The following is a 20,222-nucleotide window of genomic DNA, read 5'->3' as shown; positions in this document are numbered from 1 at the left end:
AACGAATGGACTCTTTTTCATACGTCAATTGGTCAGTCATACTAGTGCACTGCATAAGCCAAAACGATTTTGATCAGCTTGATCTCAATATGCTACAGCCTACATCTATAACTCAACTTCAAATTTCAATTGATTGCACTTCAAAAATAGAGATACTGATAGGGGGCTAACAGATTATACAATGGGAAAAAGGAAGATGAGGAAGTACTTAGAGAGAGGGTACACATGGTCGAGGTTCAACAGGGTCAACTGGTCTGGATTTCGTTTGTCCCTTTTGACAATAATGTCATGTTATTTCGTTTGCAACATTGTCTCAAAATGTTTTGTCATTTCCAAAATTGTCAATGAATTATACCACTTGCTTTCCTGTCTTTACCCCTGAATTAGTTGGCATGCTTCCTCTTTCATTAAATTTAGCTACTTGACTTTAGATATGTGAGATACAAAATTTTTGCCATGTTGTCATGCTTTGGTTACTACTCATCTAGGCAAAAATTCTACAAAATGGTATAGCAGTTTGTACCAATGAGTACGGATCAAGTACATGGAAGACACAAATACAATTACTGATGTCACAGTGGTTTCGATCAGGCACACGAGCTGTAAATTTTATCGAGAGACATAAGGCTCAGTACAAGTTAAGAGTACCAAGGTGCTGTTGTGATAGGGTTGTGGGGCCCAAATTGATTGAACATAAAGAAGATTGAAAGAACAGAAAGTGCAGGGCTTTAAGTATGGTGGGCAGAGTTGGGGAATTAAAAAGGTAACTTGTTAGTGGTTGAAGCACTTGACGAGGACAATTAAACCAATCATGGGTAGGAGGAAAGTGATCGTAAATTAATATGTACATTTAATTAAACCAATCATAGGAGAAATTATTATTAATTATTAAATTAATAAATTGTAAAGGAGTAAACGAATGGTTAATTAATTAGTTGAAATGGAATATGATATGTGTGGGGTGTGTATATATAAATAATCTCTACCTCAAGTTTTAAATGTGTAACTTCCTAAATACCCCATACACAACTGTAAGTATACAGATCATATTTGAATATATGATATTAAGAATCAATCTCACAAAGAAGAGTGATCAATTATCGATGCTATTCGAACTCCTTTATTATTTAGACGCTCACTAATACAAACATATAATAAAAAGGAAATAAATCAATAATATGAAGCTCCTAGGGAATGGAATTCATAACCATTTTTTGCTAGCAATATTACTTGGGCAATTGAACACTAGTACCTTGGTTAGTTATGACTTAATTTCCTTATGCACGTGAAATCTATTTTTGTAGTGAATCAACTATACTTATAACCAATCTATATCTACTCTCGTGGTTGTGAAATTCGTTACAATTTCATGAGCTTCTATGAAATTACTATAAAACAAGTCATAAAGGTGGACCTCTACTCTCGTAAGTGTATTTTTTAAATTTAGTACTTTCTTGAACTAACATTGAATTACAACTTTTATTGATAATCCAATATCTTTAAATAATCACAACTAATAGCCAATTAATCCTGATTATAAGAATCAAAAGTACTAAATAACTTACTCAAAACAATAGCATCAACCTCCCAAGCAAATCTCACAAACAAATCATAGCTAGTTCATACAACCCAAGGCATGAAACGTTAGCTAAATATAAAGCAAATGAAAATACAATCCAATATTGTATTAAAACTAACAAAGGAATCAAATACAAGAGTTAAAATGTTAGAAAAGATCAAACCATTGTCCCTAGAGCTCAACTTCTCCATCTTCATCTCCCTTTGTTCCCTTGTTGAGCTAATACAAAAATTGAAGAACAACCCACTAATTGTAAATTAATCCTACAGTAATCCAACCTCGACTAAGAAGACTAAGGATTTCTAGTTTAAATCTACATTTTGATAGTGTTTTTCTCCCTCTTTTTGTTTACAAAAATCATCCAAGAGAAGTCTCATTAATAGGGAAAAGGAAAGGCTCAATTATTATGCAAGTCGTTCAAGTTGTGTTGCTTTTCTGACTCAAATCCGGCCGACAATCCGTGCACAGATTGTTGGAGTCGGCTAGATTGCTCCCTTGTTTATGCTGAAAAATTGCAGGAAAAATACTTCCAAAGTGGTTCCACGAGGTGATCCATGGACCTGAGGTCCACGGATCCGTTCACAGATCCATCCTTTTGCTTTGTTCTTCATTAGTCTTTTGCCCTCTACCTGCAATTCATTCTGCAGGAATCCGAGCCCATTCATGTGGAAATTTCTACTTGAATAAAGCTGAATTAGCTTTTGTTTAAAAAATCAAATTTGTAGCCCTTTTTGATAGTTTTCCAATGACTCAAGAATCAAGTCATTTTGAGATTTGGGAACTGAATTATGATGAAAATACTAGTGATTGGTTAGATATCATTATATGAGAAAAGCACTTCAGTAATTTGGATTTTTCACTATGAAAACATGAGAACTGGATCTTGTAGTTCGCATAAGAATTGTAGTCCTTCCTCTTAGCTTTAAAATGATTTAAAAATCATCTCAATTCAAGTTTTGTAACTCAAGCTATAGCCAATGTACCAAAATGCATCTTTGCTGCCAATGCTTTTCTTCTTGTTTCTTGATTGCATTTCATCCCTTGCTCCTTCATGTCACATGATCTCCACTTAAAATCATCAACAATCATGCAAGTATCTTCTCACTTCCCTTCAATTGATGATTGAATTATCAAAATCTATAAAAACATGAAAGTTCCGCACTTAAGTCCATAGAAATGAAAATTTTCTCACTTAACCACCAAAATGCAAAAACCTAGTTATTCGACTTGAACTTGAATGAAAACACACTAAAATACACATAGGTAACCATACATAAATATGCAAAACAAGCACTTATCAGAATATTTGTAGGAGAAATGATATGTTGTTGCATGATTGTTCATTATATTTGTGGGCATAACATAAAGAAATTTTAAAAAAAAAGCATTTGTAATAGTATTATACCAAATTAATGCGAATGAATTGATGACATAATAACCGGAGTGCATATAGGTGAAATTTAATTAGACTATATTTGTCACTTTTAAATTTTCAATATTATCATCACGGTCACTTAATTATATTTTTATCATTTGATTAACATGTTGCCTGTGTATTGTCCACCAATAGCACAACTAACTTTCACCGCTAACCAACAACAAACATTATAATTACCAAATTTGTTAAAATAATATTAAAAAAGCTTTTAAAAGATCAAAGTTTTTTCATTTATTAAAATTTTTTACTGATTTCTTCCATATAAAAAATGATTTTTTTAAATTGCACGTAAATTGAGTGTGCCCTTTATCACTAGTAATGCTAATGGTATTCCTACTAATGTATACATACTTGAAATCAAATATTCGTATTGATTAGACTATATAGTGATACAGTTAAGAATACTTTTTAATAGGTGTAAATACAAAAATATAACTCCTCATTGTCTATTCTAAAATCTTCACATTTTTTTCTTACCAATTTGATTTGTCAGGTATAATACCTCAAGAGGTTGGTAATCTTAGCAAGTTGGAAGTACTACACATGGGAGAGAATAGGTTAAAAGGTCCCATCCCGCTGAAACTTTTCAATAGTTCAACTGTACGACTTATTGCTCTCACGGAGAATGATTTATCAGGCGAGCTTCCATCAACTATAGGTGCTTTCTTACCCAATCTTGAGGAACTCTACCTTGAGGGAAATGAATTCACTGGAACTATACTAACGTCCATCTCAAATGCTTCTAGGCTCAGAATGCTACACCTTGGTATGAACCATTTTACTGGTGCAATTCCTCATTCTCTTGCAAACATGAGATTACTGGAACAGTTTGCTATATGGCAAAATAATTTTTCTGAGGACTCGCTATCCAAAGAGTTGAGCTTCATCATATCCCTATCAAACTGCAAACATTTAAGAAGGTTGTGGATAGGTAAGAATCCTCTGAATGGCTTCCTCCCAAAGTCTATCGGAAATCTTTCTAGCTCAATCCAATCCTTTCATGCAGGTAGTTGTGGAATCAAAAGTGAAATTCCAAGTTCGATTGGTAATTTGAGCAACTTAGTAGATCTGTTCTTTCAAAACAATAGTTTGACAGGGTTAATTCCCACTACAATCAAATGGTTCTTGAAGCTTCAGAGGATAGATCTAAGCAACAATCAAATACTAGGTGCTATTCCAAGTGAGTTTTGTAATTTGTTGAACTTAGGAGAATTAAAACTTGGACAAAATATGTTCTCTGGTATGGTGCCTTCTTGTTTAGGAAACGTTACAACACTCAGATATGTTTATCTCAATTCTAACAAGTTAAGTTCTATGATACCAAAAAGCTTTTGGAGCCTCAGATATATTTTGGAGCTAGACATGTCAGGAAATTATTTGACAGGTTCTTTGCCTGCTGAAATTGGAAACTTCAAGGCATTAGTCTATTTGAACCTTTCAAATAATCAATACTTGGGTAGGATACCCAGCACTATTGGAGCACTACAGGATTTGCAAGAACTCTCCTTGGAACGTAACAAGCTACAAGGATTGATACCAGATTCCATGAAGAATATGTTGCAGTTACGGCATTTGGATCTATCTTTTAACAATCTGGAAGGTGAAATTCCCAACTCATTACAGGTACTGCCAGATCTCCAATACTTTAATGTGTCCTACAACAGATTGAGAGGACCGATTCCTCATGGAGGGCCGTTTGCAAATTTCACGAACCTATCTTTTCTCTCAAATGAAGCATTGTGTGGCGGTCCTTGGCTCCAACCTTGTGCAAGTACATTTGAGCATGAATCAAGGACAAAAAGGATAGTCATGATTGTTCTGTTGACATCAGGATCTGTCATATTAGCCTTGGTGATTTCAATTTTTTTGATGAGGCTAAAGTTGAGAAAGAAAACTCTAGCTCCGAATCAGAACTTGCTTCCCATGGCGACATTTGAAAGGGCATCCTTCTATGAACTTAGACAAATAACAAATGGATTCAGCGAGAGTAACTTACTTGGCTCGGGGAGCTTTGGTTCAGTTTACAAGGGAATTCGCGAAAATGGGATGGTTTGGGCCATAAAGGTATTCGATTTGCAGCTAGAAGGTGCATTTAAAAGCTTTGATCGAGAATGTGAAGTCTTAAGCTGCCTTCGTCATCGAAATTTAACTAGAGTAATTACTGCTTGCTCTAGCCTTGACTTTAAGGCTTTGGTGCTCGAATACATGCCCAATGGAAGCCTTGAGAAATGGCTTCATGTAAACCGTCATGTCCTAAGTATCAGGCAAAGGTTGGGTATCATGATAGATGTGGCTTGTGGTTTGGAATATCTTCACTATGGCTATTCAATGCCTATAGTTCACTGTGACTTGAAGCCTAGCAATATTCTCCTAGATGAAGACATGGTTGGACATATTTGCGATTTTGGAATTGCGAAGTTGTTGGGAGATGGAGAATCTGTGGTACAAACAAAGACTCTTGCTACATTTGGATATATTGCCCCAGGTGACTTTTCTTGATTCCAATTTCAAATTTTTTATGTCATTCAAATTAAAGTTTCAACTTTAATGGCTAGTACAGTATGTGAAATTTAAAAATTTTGAAAATATGTAAAATTGGTGAACTGGTACTAGTACTTGACTTTAACAACTAGTTTCAAATTTTTTGATGCTAGAGTATGGACTGGAAGGATTGATTTCAACAAGTAGTGATGTTTATAGCTTTGGGATTATATTGATGGAGACATTTACAAAAAGAAAGCCTAAGGATGAGATGTTTACAGAAGAATTAAACCTCAGGCGTTGGATACAAGAATGCTCACCAGATTCTGTGATTCAAGTTATAGACGCAGACTTGTTTCATCCTGAAGATAAAACGGTACAAAGGAAGATTAAATGCATATCGTCTATCTTGCAACTTAGTTTAAGTTGCACGACAGATGCTCCTGAGGAGAGAATAAACATGAAAGAAGTTCTAGGAGCATTGCAGAAGATCAAACTTCAGTTTATCAAAGATATCACGCCTTAAAATAGATAGTAATAGGAATATAGGATAAGTTTTTATTCATAGCATTTCTGTAAGATTTAATTTTCAGTTTTGGGACTTGTGACTTAAATCTATAGAATCCAGGCATTTCTGTATTTGATGCCTGGTGGATGGATGGGCCATGGATCCATGAATGGTTGATTTCCTGTTTGTTACTTAGAAACGTTTCGGTTATAGATTCAAGTGAGCCCATTCTGTGCTTTAGTATTTTGTAAAGGATTCTCTCAATGGATTTTGGTGTTGTTTAGTAATACCTCTATTTTGCTAATTTTGGCAAGGGTGTTGATAGTTTTACAATAAATTCTTGTCGACTGTGTAAACTTATTGGCCAAAACTGAAACATATGAAAAAATAATTTTAGGCTACAAATGAAAAAGATAGACTTTCTAGAGGTATAAACTGCAATCAAAAGACGTACAATACTCTTGAATGTTTAAACAACATGGTTTACGTACAATACTTCTCAAAAGACGTTCGCACTAATTCTGTTTCAAATGAACTCAGAAAAACGAATGTTAGATTTTTGATGCATTTGTAAGGTAGAGAAGATAACTAAAGTCCAGTTGAGGAAATTCTAGTAGCATGATGAATTTATATTCTTCTTCGTTGGACCGCATTAATACGTGAAACATGAACGGGATTCATACAAGATTGTTCTAGTCTAGTGCCTTTTGAGTCAATATTTGAAAATACAAACTTTTTTAATGGCTTCTCTTCTCAGATTGCAGTCTTTCTTGAAAGGAAATAGCACAAATAAATAAATAATGCGCCAATTCTTGGCTTGAGACTGAGTCAGAAGTTCTTTGGTGCCACTTTTTTCTTTCCACATAATAGTATGCTTAGACAAATTATGGCCCTTTGTGGTATGAGACAGTTAGAGGATTAAAAAACTTGAATAAGTCTTCAGTCTCCTCTTCTTTTACCATTTAGGAGGTGTTTGGTTCAAATGTCGAAATCAAGATTGAGATTAGAATTATGGACCTCACTTGATTGAATACTCTTGATTTTTTTTTTCTTTGTATAGGCTTGCACGTATTTCTATTCCATGTTAGTGTCTGGACTATCATTTTTTTAACCTAAATTATTGGTTGGTCAAAAAACACTGCTGCCCTTATTTTAGAGATAAGTAACGGATGGATAGCAAGTGAATTTTTTTTTGGAAAAGCCCACCATATTTGTGGGAAAGAAAATAGACACTCCCTCTCACATTGATAACTACAAAAGAAACAAAACAATACCAGCAGATTTTGTTTAAAGAAGGTGTAATTTATGTAAAAAGATATTTGACAAATATTATATATCACCAACAGCACATACCCTATCACATAAACAACCAAGAATCTTCATCATGAAGGCTTTGGAAATACAAAAGAAACAAAACAATACCAGCAGATTTTGTTTAAAGAAGGTGTAATTTATGTAAAAAGATATTTGACAAATATTATATATCACCAACAGCACATACCCTATCACATAAACAACCAAGAATCTTCATCATGAAGGCTTTGGAAATTGAGTTTTATTTACGTACAGAAAAGGAAAAATGGAAAAAATATTTGAAAGATATATTGATTACTCAAGCTAAGAGAAGAATGACTAAATGAGAGAAAAAAATGAGTTTTCAAATAGAAAGTAACGTTATATTTGTCTGAAGATTCGAACATTTGAAAATAGACCTGATTTTGAAATTCTAAAAACACCAACTACTCAAAGACAAAGTTGAATTACAGAATGACTAAAATGTCACAAAATTAATGTTATAGACTATGTTGTAAAACATTCCAAACTTTAGGGGGCATAGTGCATTTAAAGAAAATTCGAAGAAAAAGAAATGACTGCATTTGATGTAAAAGCAAGAACTGCTGTTACGATTTCTTTTTAGACATAGTTATTCACTACACATAAGATTATCCTAAAGCTCGTGTATTGGTGATTCGACATGTATCAAAACCAAGTATGGTTACAAAGAGAAAGAAATAAGGGTGCATGCAGGGGGGAAAAACACAAGTGATGCTAGAGCTCATGGTGCAATTGGAACTTGAAATTGTAGAGGCATGTAAGAAAAAAGATAATAACTACAGCGCGTAGAAATTTTTTTTTTTTTTGTGCCCGAGGGGGTGGTGGGAGAGGGAGGGGAACACCTGTAGCAGGTCTAGGTCTTGGGTCAAAGTCTCGAATCTATTTCTCACTTCTTTCCATCCAATTAACAGGAAGGATATAAGAAAAAAGAAAATAATTGCTGCAGGTCTAAGTCAAGATAACTCCGATAATTATTTATCTTTCTCCACACTTCACTTTAGAATAATTGGTTGAAAAGAAGAGACATAGATTTTGACCCTTGTAGTCTTCGTCAAGATGGCAATATTAGGTGACTTTAGTATCACTATCACCTCAGATTAGGGGAACATAGACTCAAATGACAAGAAAAGGGGTTTAAATTTCTCCATAACTTTATATCACTCTCTGGAAAGAAGAACCCGCTAATTACCACGAAGTCCAACATGTGGAAAAAATCTTCCTTGGTAGGCAGGTAATGTCTAGCAAGTAAATGATTGAAATGCACGTAGACTCTGAGCAAATTAATTTATAAATAGAAATTTATTTTGGTCGATTTCTTTCTTTAAGATATATCAATAGATAGCACTGGCTGTAGGTTATTTCTTGCTAGTCGCTGCATACACATACAAGCATGTTTCGATCCATTATTATTTGAAATTTTTTTTACTTGAATCACAAATAAACTTTTTAATAATTTTTTTGTTATCTCAATCATTATTTTTTTCACGTACATCACGCTATAAGAAAGTGTCATAATAATTATTCTAAAAATGTCATTACCTAACTCTACAGTTAAAAGCAATTGGTTCGTTATGCACTTATTTGATTCTTTGACAGTTTATTTTTCTAGTCTTAGGTAGAATTTCATTGTTTTTATCCCCTCTCTTTTCTTTGATTCATCCTCCACTGATAACCTTCTAAATCTGAAATCGAAAATAAATATAATGAAACTGGCTCTAGTGTAGTCTAATTAACCTAAACGCATTGATCATACAATAGACTGAGGTCATGCAATGTACTATAAATTCCACGTTTTCAAGTCCTTAGTATTATTGTTGAAGTCTTTCGTCCAAAATAAAGACTTTGGCATCATCTCGGTGGAATACCTTAGATGGCCTATAATTAATTATTTAATCCAAGAATTGTTGCATTTCAATTGATAGTGATCTAAGCTGACAAATACCCTGTACGAATTAAACCAAATTTTCTTACTAGTTGGTTGCTTGGGTTAAATTCCTTTTCAACCATATAGATAAAGAGGGAACCGCCCCCTGCCACGTTTGATGGTCGTCCGCCCATGTGCGTTGTAAGGATTGGCCGCTGGTTATGATGTCAACTTCCCGTACCAGGTAGTCTTCTTCTTCTTTATGGCAGGTAGTTTTTGCATGGTTTTTATATATATTTTTTTCCCACAACAAATGAACTGATGTCATTAGTCATTAGTCATAGTCATCATTAGTCATTAGCGGCAGAGCAGCCTCTTGGTCAGAGGTGAAATTACGTTTTGCTCCTTCAGAGTTTGTTTTTTTTACCTGTTTTTTTACTTCAGTATTTGTTGGTAATAATCTCTGGGGGTGTGCCCATCTGTGTCAAATGGCCTCTACCGCCAAATTTTCAATCTTCAACTTGCTTCCGCTTTTAACAACGCGGCATCTAATCCCTGTACGGCCATGCTAGGAAACCTCGTAACCGTTGGGCAATTCGCTCGGTTTCTGCTGGATATCTTTCTTTTTGGGTTCCATTTAGCTTGCTTCTGATTGCTCTGTCTTCTGTTCACTACTTTTTGCTATCACTTGTTTGCTGTGCTTATGGTGAGTGTATTCTGTCTTCACCGTTGCTTTTGCTTTTTAAATTTTGTGTTGTGCTCTTTTAGCTCTGTTTGTCTTACATTCTTTTTGTTTCCTGGTTGTTAGCTTTGGAGTTGGTTACTGTTGCATTGCCGTCTTCCATAAATGCAGCTACAGGTTCTTAGTTTTTTTCCTTCTGCTTTTTTATGATGCACTGATGCTGTGTGTGTTGGTGTTCCTTTTGTTTCCAGAGATTTTCTGCCTTTTCTCTGGGTTTTAAGTTTCTTCTGCATGTTCCCAGTGTTTTTCCTTTGCTTGTAGCTTGTTACTGTTGCATTGTCGTCTTCCACAACTACAGCTCTAGCTCCTTACTTTTCCTTCCTCTGCTTTTTTGTGATGCGGGTTTGTGCTGTTGCCTTCGTTGATGCTGTGCATGTTCGCGTTTGTTTTCGTTGCAACCATATTTTTTATCATTTTTGCTCGGTTTTTAGCTCTCTTCATTTGTTTGTTGGTCGCTTTCATCCTCTGAACCTTGCCTTGTTCGCTGCTCAGTTTTTTTTCATTCTTCTCCTTTTTGCACTCTATTTGTTCGCTGTAATGCTTGTTTGTGCTTTTTGTTGTCTATTTTCCTTGCTTTTATCTTCTTTCTCCATGTTATTCTCTGTTGCTTCTGCTGTTGTGTACGTGCTAAACCTTTCGTTGCTTTTCTGGAAGCTGTAGCAATGTGTTGCGCCAGTTCTGTTTCACCTGGTGTTCCTTTGACTTTGGAGACGTGTGTTTCCAGTCAGTGCTTGTTTGAGCCAGTTCAGGTTTTAAAGCTATTCTAACCTCCTGTTTCTTTCTTTAAGCACGTTCGTTCTTCCTTGTGCTCTTTCATTCAGCTCTACATGTTTTTATTATTGTCCTGTTATGCTCGAATTTCTTGTTACAAAAAAAGTGTTTTGTCCTCTATTCTATGCCTCTGTTGCGTGCCTCTGTGTTTGTTGCTGTGTGATTGTATCTATTCCATTTCTTCTCTTGCCTGTTCTGCACTCTGGGTGTTGCTGTGTCATTTTTCCTTTGGTTGTTGGGCTTAGTTTATGTTCTTCAGCCTTCCGGTCTAAGAACATGGATAGGAATTCAAGGCGTCGCAAACGCTATGCCGAAATGCCAGAGCAAGAAAAGGCCAAGCATTTGCGCCGTCGCCGTGATTCTAATGCTGCAAAGAAAAGAAGGCTTACTGTTCCTGGTAATGGTCGCGCAAATGGGTCGCCCCTTGGTCAGGGCGAGGGTAGCCAGCATAATTGTCAAACCTCTCTTGCTTGCGCCTTTCATAGTGCTCCTCAGCGTGCCGATAGTAGATGTTATGACGAGTCGGTTCCCCATTTGCCTGCCTCTCTTAGTAATCTAGGTGTTACTGGGCTTAATGGGCGGGACGCTGGGGGTATTCAACAATCAGATTGCCATCTTAATTCTGGATTTACTCCATTAGATCCTCACAATCAAACGTCTTTCTCTACTCGTCTTTGCCGTTTGCCTCCGTTTTCTTCTTCTAGTGGTACAAGTTCAATTGTTTCTGCTTCTCTGAAACCTCTGTTTTGCATTCTTTCTGCTTCACATTTGTTTATTGTCTACCCTCCTGTGTCGGTTGGTGATTCCTACTGCAGAGCAACGCATGGAATCAGCGTCTGCCACCAATGAAATAGTTCTGCCGTCTATTTCTAGGGGGGAAAATACGCACGCTTTTACTGAAACGCTTCATCCTTATCTGCGAACTGGTAGCCAGAATGAGCTTTATGGTATTGTGCAGCATACAGATAATGCTCGGCTGCATTCTGACAGCCAATTGTCTCCTTCTATACGGCCGAAAGCTCTGCCTACACCTTCTTTGTCCCGGGGTAATACTGTTATTTGGCCGCTTTTTCTGATCGTAGTTTCTTCTTATCTATCCAGTGTAGCTGTTTACAAAATCAAACCTATTATTTAGCTTTTTATGCTACTGCTTCGTACCAGCTTATGTTTCCATTTATATGGTCACAAACTCCTTTCTTTTTTAAAACTATTAGAATTAGTCTCGTTTCTCTAGCATAATGGTTTTTCGCTGTGGACTTACAGCTGTCTCTTGCCGACGTGGCCGTTCAAAACTTTCTAGGCTTGAAAGAATTCCTGAGGAATCTCTTATCCTTCCCAGTGTTCCAGATTGTGAACATTGTGGTGCCAAAAGGTTTCACATGGAACCTTCTTCTTTCTGCTGTCGTGGAGGCGAGGTTAAAATTGTCTCTCCTCCCATGCCTTACAGTTTGAAACGTTTATTTACTGGTTTTGATGAGGAGTGTGAGGATTTTTGAAGAAAGGCTCGCACTTATAATAACAATGTAGCTTTTACATCGTATGCTACAAAATATGACAGGGAATTAACAAAGAATAAACATGGAGTTTATACCTTTCAAGTTTAGGGTCAGGATTATCACTTTTTGAACTCTTTGCTGGCAAACGGTGATCAGGCTAGTGGAATTCAATTATATGTTTATGATACTGATGAAGCATTAAAAAAGGTAGCTCAAAACTCTGATAAGCTTCGTGAGGATACTTTGAAGCTGCTTATGAATGTGCTCCAAGATAATCCTTATGCAAAATTTTTTAAAAGCTTAAGGGATGTTCCAAACCTTGAGAATCATAGAATTATTCTCAATTGTAATCCTGGACTCGACCAGCGAGTATATAACCTTCCTACTGCGTCCCAGGTTGCTGCTATTTGGACTGAAACTGACGATGATTCAGTTGATATGCGTCCTCACATTCAAGTTTATAGTCACTTTAGCACGAGCTATAGAGTCCAGCCTTATTATGGATGCTGTGATTCTTTACAGTATCCTCTTCTCTTTCCTAGAGGTGAATCTAGGTGGCATTATGGAATTAAACGATTTCATAAAAAGAAAAAAAAGGAACTTTCTCTGAGATGGACCCATCTGTTGATCTTTCTTCCATAAATACTCCATTGCAGTTGTTGGAGCTAGAACAAAGAGGCAGATTTTTTCCCCCTTGCTTTTTTCTGACTTCATTTAGTCATCAGGTGTACGTTTTTTCCTTATTATGTCTATATGTCTGTCCTTTTTAGTTGCTGACAAGGCTTCGACTGAAGACTATTTTGTGTATGCTAGAGAATATTATTGCTACAAGTTCCAAGTCAGAGATGATGATGCGTCTATGTTGCTGCACAGTCTTAGGTTGTTTCAGCAGTTTGTCGTGGGTTCCTACATTAAGATTGAGACGTCTAGGCTTGACTTCCACAGAAGAAAACAGAATGAAATACGCACAGATGTGCTCCAGGGAGTTCTAGATAGCATTGCTATTGGTCAGACACAGGGTTCTAGAGTTGGTTGAAGGACCATTTTACCAGCATCTTTTATTGGGGGTCCGAGGGATATGAAACGCAGATATTTAGATGCCATGTCTTTGGTTCAGAAATATGGGAAACCTGGTATTTTTTTTACCATGACATGCAATCCTATGTGGAAGGAGATTCAAGAAGGTCTGAGATATACAGAGAAGCTACAGGATAGGCCAGATTTATTGTCTAGAGTTTTTAGAGCTAAATTTGAAGTCCTTAAGTCTGAACTTCTGCATAAACACATTTTTGGAGAGGTTGCAGCGTGTGTCTATGCTATTGAATTCCAGAAACGCGGCTTTCCTCATGCTCATGTCTTATTAATTCTTAAGCCAGAGTTCAAATTGTTAAATGCTGAATCATATGATAAAATTGTTTGCGCTGAACTTCCTGACCCAAAAGAATACCAGCACTTATACTCTCTTGTAGTTAAGCATATGATTCACGGTCCTTGTGGAGATATGGATAAAAGTTGTCCTTGCATGAAAAATGGTTCTTGTAAAAGTCATTATCCAAAAATTTTTTCGGATCATACCATTCATGCTGAAGATTCATATCCATGTTATAGAAGGAGGAATGATGGTAGAAAGGTAAAGTTCGGCGGCATGAGTTGGATAATAGATGGGTTATACCTCATAACCGATACCTGCTTGCTTTGATCGATTGCCATATAAATGTGGAAATCTGTTCCACAGTGAAGCTTGTCAAATACCTTTACAAATATGTTTTTAAATGACCTGATCTTATCAGCTTTCAGGTCATTGATCAGGCTTCTTGTAGTGACGTCGATGAGATCAGTAACTTTCAGAAAGGCAGGTGGATATCTCCACCTGAAGCATTATGGCGAATCTATGAGTTCCGGCTAAGTGAAATGACTCCGTCCGTTTATACTCTTCAAGTCCATCTTCCTGATCAGCAATCCATTTCTTTTGACAGGAATTCAGATTTGAATTACTTGCTGAAAAAAATTGATTTCTCTAGGACCATGTTGACTGAATTTTTTAAGACAAACAAGTCAAATGCAAAAACGCAGAACTTAAGGTGTTTATATAGGGAGTTCCCTGAACATTTTGTATGGACTCCTAAAACAAAAACTTGGTCTGAAAGGGAGCACCGAGGAGTAATAGGGAGATTAGTTACAGCAAATCCAAAGGAGGGTGAACGATATTTTTTGAGGCTCTTGTTATGCCATGTTCGTGGTCCCACGTCATTTGATGATCTTTTGACTGTTAATGGTGAACTAATAAGCTCTTTTAGAGAAGCTGTTCTTAAGATGGGTTTGTTGGAATCTGATAACTATATAGAAGAAACTCTAGAAGAAGCTGTAGCTTTTCAAATGCCATCATCTCTGCGGTTATTATTCGCTACTCTTCTATTCTACTGTTCTCGTACTGATCCTAAACTCTTGTGGACTAGATTTGAAAAGGATCTCTCATCAGATTATATAAATGCTCAGAAGTTTACTCATTATTCTGATTGTGAGATTAAAAACGAGTTTTGGAGGACATTAATAGGTCATTAGTACAAATGGGAAAGAGTATATGTGAGTTTCACTTAGTTGTTGATTCCTTTGCTATGCCTGAACGGAGTACCAGAGAAATGGAGAGTGAGAGAAACATTGTAGTTGATCCTGAGGATGAATTGTTGCCTTCGAAGTTGAATCCCGAACAGCGATACGCTTTTGATTTAATTTTACAATCAGTCTTCTCTTCAGAAGGTAAAGCCTTTTTTATTGACGGTCCTGGTGGAACTGGAAAAACTTTCCTATATAGGTCGCTTCTGTCTGCTTTGAGGGCTCAAGGTTACATTGCTATCGCTGTTGCTACTTCTGGTGTTGCAGCATCCATTCTTCCTGGAGAAAGAACTGCGCACTCTCGGTTTAAAATTCCTTTAGATTTCTCAAACAATAAGACTTGTCAGCTTAGCAAACAGAGCAGCATAGCTAAGTTAATTTGTGAGTCTAAATTGATTCTTTGGGATGAAGCGTCTATGGCTAAGAGGCAAGCAATTGAGGCTTTTAACAGTTTACTACAAGACTTGAAAGATTCTATTCTCCCTTTTGGTGGACATGTTGTTGTTTTTGGTGGAGATTTTCGACAGACCCTACCAGTTATTGAACAGGCTTCTGAACAGGATTTAATTGAATCAAGCCTTCTTAGTTCCCCGTTGTGGTTGTGTATGCATAAGTTGACATTGAAGGCAAATATGCGAGCTCTTTTAAACCCAGGCTTTTCTGACTTTTTGTTACGAATTGGTGAAGGACGAGAGCCTGTTGATGAAAATGGAGATGTAACACTCCCTTCTGACTTGGTAATTCCCTATCATGACAAACACAAGTCCTTGGACAGGTGATTTCAGTGTCTATCATTCATGTTATCCTTTGAATGCCTGTTTAATTCCTATGTTATACTTTTTTTTACTCCAAATTTCTGAAAATTAAATGAAGATTAATACATTGTGTTTTCCCTGATCTGAATCTCAATTCAGCCGATCCTTATCAAATGATCAATAGATGCATCCTTTCTCCTAGAAATAGCTCTGTTGATGAGCTTAACGACATGATGATTGAGAAATTTCCAGGGAAGCTTTATACCTATATAAGTTCAGATAAAACTGTTAACCAGAGGTTTCAGGGAGATTATCAAGACTTTCTAAATAGTCAGAATCCAAAAGGACTCCCTCCACATAAGCTGCTCCTCAAAGTAAACTGTCCTATCATGCTTCTCAGGAATTTGAACCCGGCTGAAGGCCTATGCAACGGCACAAGGCTCATATGTAGAGAGTTACGACAGCATACCATCTGTGCTGAAATTGTATTTGGTCAGCACAGAGGGAAGCGAGTTTTCATTCCCAGAATTCCTCTGCAAACCCCTGAAAATGAAAAAAATGGTATTCCTTTCATAAGAACGCAGTTCCCCATCCGTCTATGTTTCGCTATGACGATTAACAAGTCTCAGGGACAGACTTTGGATTATGTTGGAGTTTATCTGCACGAACCTGTGTTTTCTCATGGCCAGCTTTACATTGCACTGTCTAGAGCCAGGACTCCTGATATAGTTAAAATCTTGATTGTTCCTGGAACTATTGACGATATCAATATTGATAACAAAACAAGAAATGTTGTTTTTACTGAAGTGTTTCATTTAGCTACAATGTAACAATACTTTGTCAAGGTCAGTTTATATAAAATGCTTGCCATTTATAATTGTTATTCCCTTCAGTTTCATCTTCATTCCTTCAGCTTTATTCTTGTTTTTTTACTTCAGGATGTCACAGATTCTTCCAATGAAAGAGATTCTTCCTGGCACAAAAAATTGGACATGTAAGATCACAATTCAGGAAAAACAACATGTTACATCGTCACTTGCTACTCCAACAAAAAAACAAAAATTCATTTTCCTGGACTCAGAGGTACATAGCTAGCCATTTCACTATCTCAATTCTATGCTTAAAACTAAATAACTAGAGCTTTAAAAGCCTTTAATGCTTATGTTCGAATTTATCGGTTGTGACTTTCACAGGCTTTCCCGTTCCATTTTCTACTGCCTTAAAAAAGTTTGTTGCTTCGAGCTAGATTGTCACCTCATTCTGTTTTTTTATAGGGATCTTTGGTTGAAGGGATCATTTTCAATAATGACATCCCTAAAATGAGTCCTCTTCTGCAAGTATATAAGAAATATCTTATCTCAAATGCAGTTGTGAGACCAATTCCTCCAAAATTTCAGTCTAACGGCCTGTAAACACAGTGGGTTATATCCACCAGGACACTTGTTGAAGAGGTCAGTGATGATGAAGATGTTGTACCTGTGAAGCTCACCTATACCAAGTTTACCGACCTGATCAAATACATGGATATTAAAGATCAATCTGTGGGTAAGCTTGTTTGCTTAAAAATATATACATATACGTTTTTTCTTTTGTTACAGGGACTTTGTTCACAAATTTTTTTTTTGTATAGACATCTTGGCTGTTGTTATATCTGCGCTCGACCGGAAACAAATTACCAAAGATGGTAAAGAATCCAGCGTGCAGAAGTTTGTCCTTGTTAATGAAGAGTATGAGCTTCTCTCGCTTATAATCATTTCTTATATTCACTTTTCACAGTTTCAACTATGATGTTCATTCTTTTCTCTAAAAAACAGCTTTCAAACTGTCAAACTGTCCATGTGGGATGCTTTTGTCGATGATGAAGGCCAGAAAATTTTACAGAACATGCACAGGTTTCCGGTCGTTGTATGCAGAAGAGTCAGAGTTGGCTGTTATAATGGTTCACTGCAAACATTTTCTCAGCAGTTAACTGTTAAATTTTTTTCTCGTGGTGTTTTTTCCCTAAGTCATACATGCTATTTTCTTTTAGGTGTAGTTTTATCTACGTGGTTTGACTCTGTCATTCTTATTGATCCACCTGTCCAACAAGCTAGAGAACTGAAAAATTGGTAATCTCGCGAACATATGCTTCTTACTTTCGGTGTTCAGGCTTCATTTTTAGTTCCCTGTTTGAATGTAACCTGTCATTTTTTTCAACAGGGCAATGAGAAATGAAAATTTTCTTTTGGATATAGTTAACCACAAAGTATACGAGAACTATAATCCAGAGCTCTCGTTTCAGCCAAACCAGAAATTTACTCAGGTTTGCAATCTGACAGGAATGCGGAAGGTATAATACATGTGATTTCCTTGTATGATTATTTATCCATATGGTTCTCGATGTAATAATGGCTCGCCTGACTCTTTCAGGCTGCATGGGTCAAAGTTCGAATCTCTTTTGGAAACATTTTTCAACGATACTGGTACATGGCTTGTAGTGAGTGCTTTCGGTCTACATCAACAATGCATGGAGTTACTTTCCTCTGTAATTCATGTAAAGAAAAACACTCAGCTCAGCCAAGGTAACTTATTACACAATAACAAGCCTTTACCTCGATTTACCTATTGCCTTTTATATATTTGAATCTCTTTTGTCAATAGCATCTGTTTTTTTCTGTTTGAGTTGCGAGGCTGGCTATATGACTGATGTTTCTATGTAGATGCCGCTTTGACGTTGATTTAGCAGATGAAACTGGCACAGTGACAGCTTCCATATTTGGAGATCTGGCTGAAAAGCTGCTTACCTTCACCGCGGCTGAAGCAATGGATCATTTTAGCCAGGTATCTCTATTACCTCTATGTTACATTAGTGATGAATCGATGCAATTTTTTAAAATTTCTCCACGTCACCTTGTTCCCTATTCTATTTATGCAATTTTTCAGAACATAGAGCTGCAGCTTGATCATGTCCATGAATCTCTAAAAACAAAAATGGTTTGTTGCGTATATGAAACCTGTTCAGAGTCAAATTGCAGATGCAAAGCAACGATATACTATTATATATTGTTGTGAAGAGTCTCAATACCAAACTGAATAGCATCTTATTACTCAGGAAAGTAGTATGGTTCCACTGACTTGCACGAACATTGAATCTGCTGAAACTATTGTTGAAGGTATGCTTTGATTCTTTATCATTATACTTTTTTCCCCCAAATTCTTACATTCTCCCACATTTAAATTTTAAGATTCCTTTCAAGATGCAGGAACCTCTTCATCAAAAAGAAAGCATTGCCTCCTTAACAGATTTAATGATACTGGGACAGATGATTCGGCAGCCTCGCAATTGATTCAGCCAGAATGTACTGATAACGACCCGGCAAAGAAAGCAAGATTGGAATAAGCATTCCAATGTTCAACAGATAGCCTGGCTTTTTTGTTTTTTGTCAATCATGGTTGCTCATTTTTTATTCTACTGGGACAGATGCTATTTCTGAATGAGCCAAGCTGTTATCTTTTGCTCACTTCATTACAGAAGTTATAACTGTCTCCGTGCACTTTCTTCTTTTGTTTGCACATGTAAATGAAGCAGCCCTTTGAACCATTTCCATCTTCTATGTCAGATGATCCTCTTCACTACCTATCAATTGTCGTATTCTCTGTTCTTATTCTTCCTCAATCAATTTACTTTTTTTCGTTCCTAATTATAACATAATTTAATGCAACCTTCCCTTTTGCATAGCAAATATATTATTTTTTTACTGCTACTGATGCTAACTACAATTACTTCATGTGCCATCGAAACCTATAAATATTTACATTGTCTGCATTTCTTGTGGTCTCATGTCACTTCAGTCAAAAGTACCTCACCTACTTTTTATTATTCTCCTTACTGGTGCGTCTCTGAACATTGTACTGGTTTGTTTCGTTCAGGATTCGTTGTGTTTAACAAATACATGCTGGTTTATATACAAATCTTATTCAATTCTTCTTGTTCAGCTTTTTCCCTCTTTCAAAATTACTCAATTCTGCGCCTTATAAATTATCACAAGCATGACAGCCTAAAAATTTCAACAAACACTGATATCAATAAAATACTTGACCTAACAAGACATCGACTCTTCATATATCATGCCTACTTTATTAACTGTGTCATGTACAACAATTATGTAACAAACAACTGAAACAAAAAACTGCAACTCTATACAAACAAGTTCTCTTCGCTATTTATATTTTCAGCTCATTCATTCACTTGCTCGTTTTGTATCTATTCCTTCTCACTGGTATTTCTCTTGTCTAACGTTCTTCTGTCAGTTTAATGGCAGAAGGACTTCTCACTTCTCCGGCAGATATTGAGCTACCTAACGATGATTCCAGGCCCTACTGTTTTTTATTTAGATGTAGCCATAGAGGACAGGTACACCTTTTTTCCCTTTGCAATAGTACCTCTCAGCCTCTCTGTATGTAGATTGCTTATATCGGTTTGCCTGACTTTATGTTCTGAATATGCGAACTTCAGGTTTTACCTTCCAGGTTCACATCTTTACTTAATCATCACCAGAAAAATGTCATCGTTCTCAGATATGGAATACGAAGTTGGCCTGTCATAGTTAATAACAGTTCGTTTCAGGATGGATGGGATGAATATTGTCGTGACAATATTG

At 36.4% G+C, this 20,222-nt stretch overlaps 1 protein-coding gene across 1 annotated transcript in view; it reads left to right on the top strand.

The window, feature by feature from the left end:
• LOC113752489 (probable LRR receptor-like serine/threonine-protein kinase At3g47570) overlaps positions 1 to 5,370 on the top strand; it is a 17,663-nt gene extending 12,293 nt beyond the window's left edge. Inside the window, exons 4-5 of the mRNA XM_027296601.1 lie at positions 3,511 to 5,255; positions 5,356 to 5,370. Of these exons, the coding sequence (XP_027152402.1) occupies positions 3,511 to 5,255; positions 5,356 to 5,370 (1,760 nt within the window). The remainder of the gene's footprint in view (positions 1 to 3,510; positions 5,256 to 5,355) is intronic.
• Positions 5,371 to 20,222: the final 14,852 nt, after the last annotated feature.

The sequence above is a fragment of the Coffea eugenioides genome, chromosome 11 (assembly GCF_003713205.1).
Source record: "Coffea eugenioides isolate CCC68of chromosome 11, Ceug_1.0, whole genome shotgun sequence".
In the NCBI taxonomy this organism is placed as follows: domain Eukaryota; kingdom Viridiplantae; phylum Streptophyta; class Magnoliopsida; order Gentianales; family Rubiaceae; genus Coffea; species Coffea eugenioides.
Note: the sequence above shows the minus strand (reverse complement) of the source record. Positions and strands in the feature narration are given on the sequence as shown.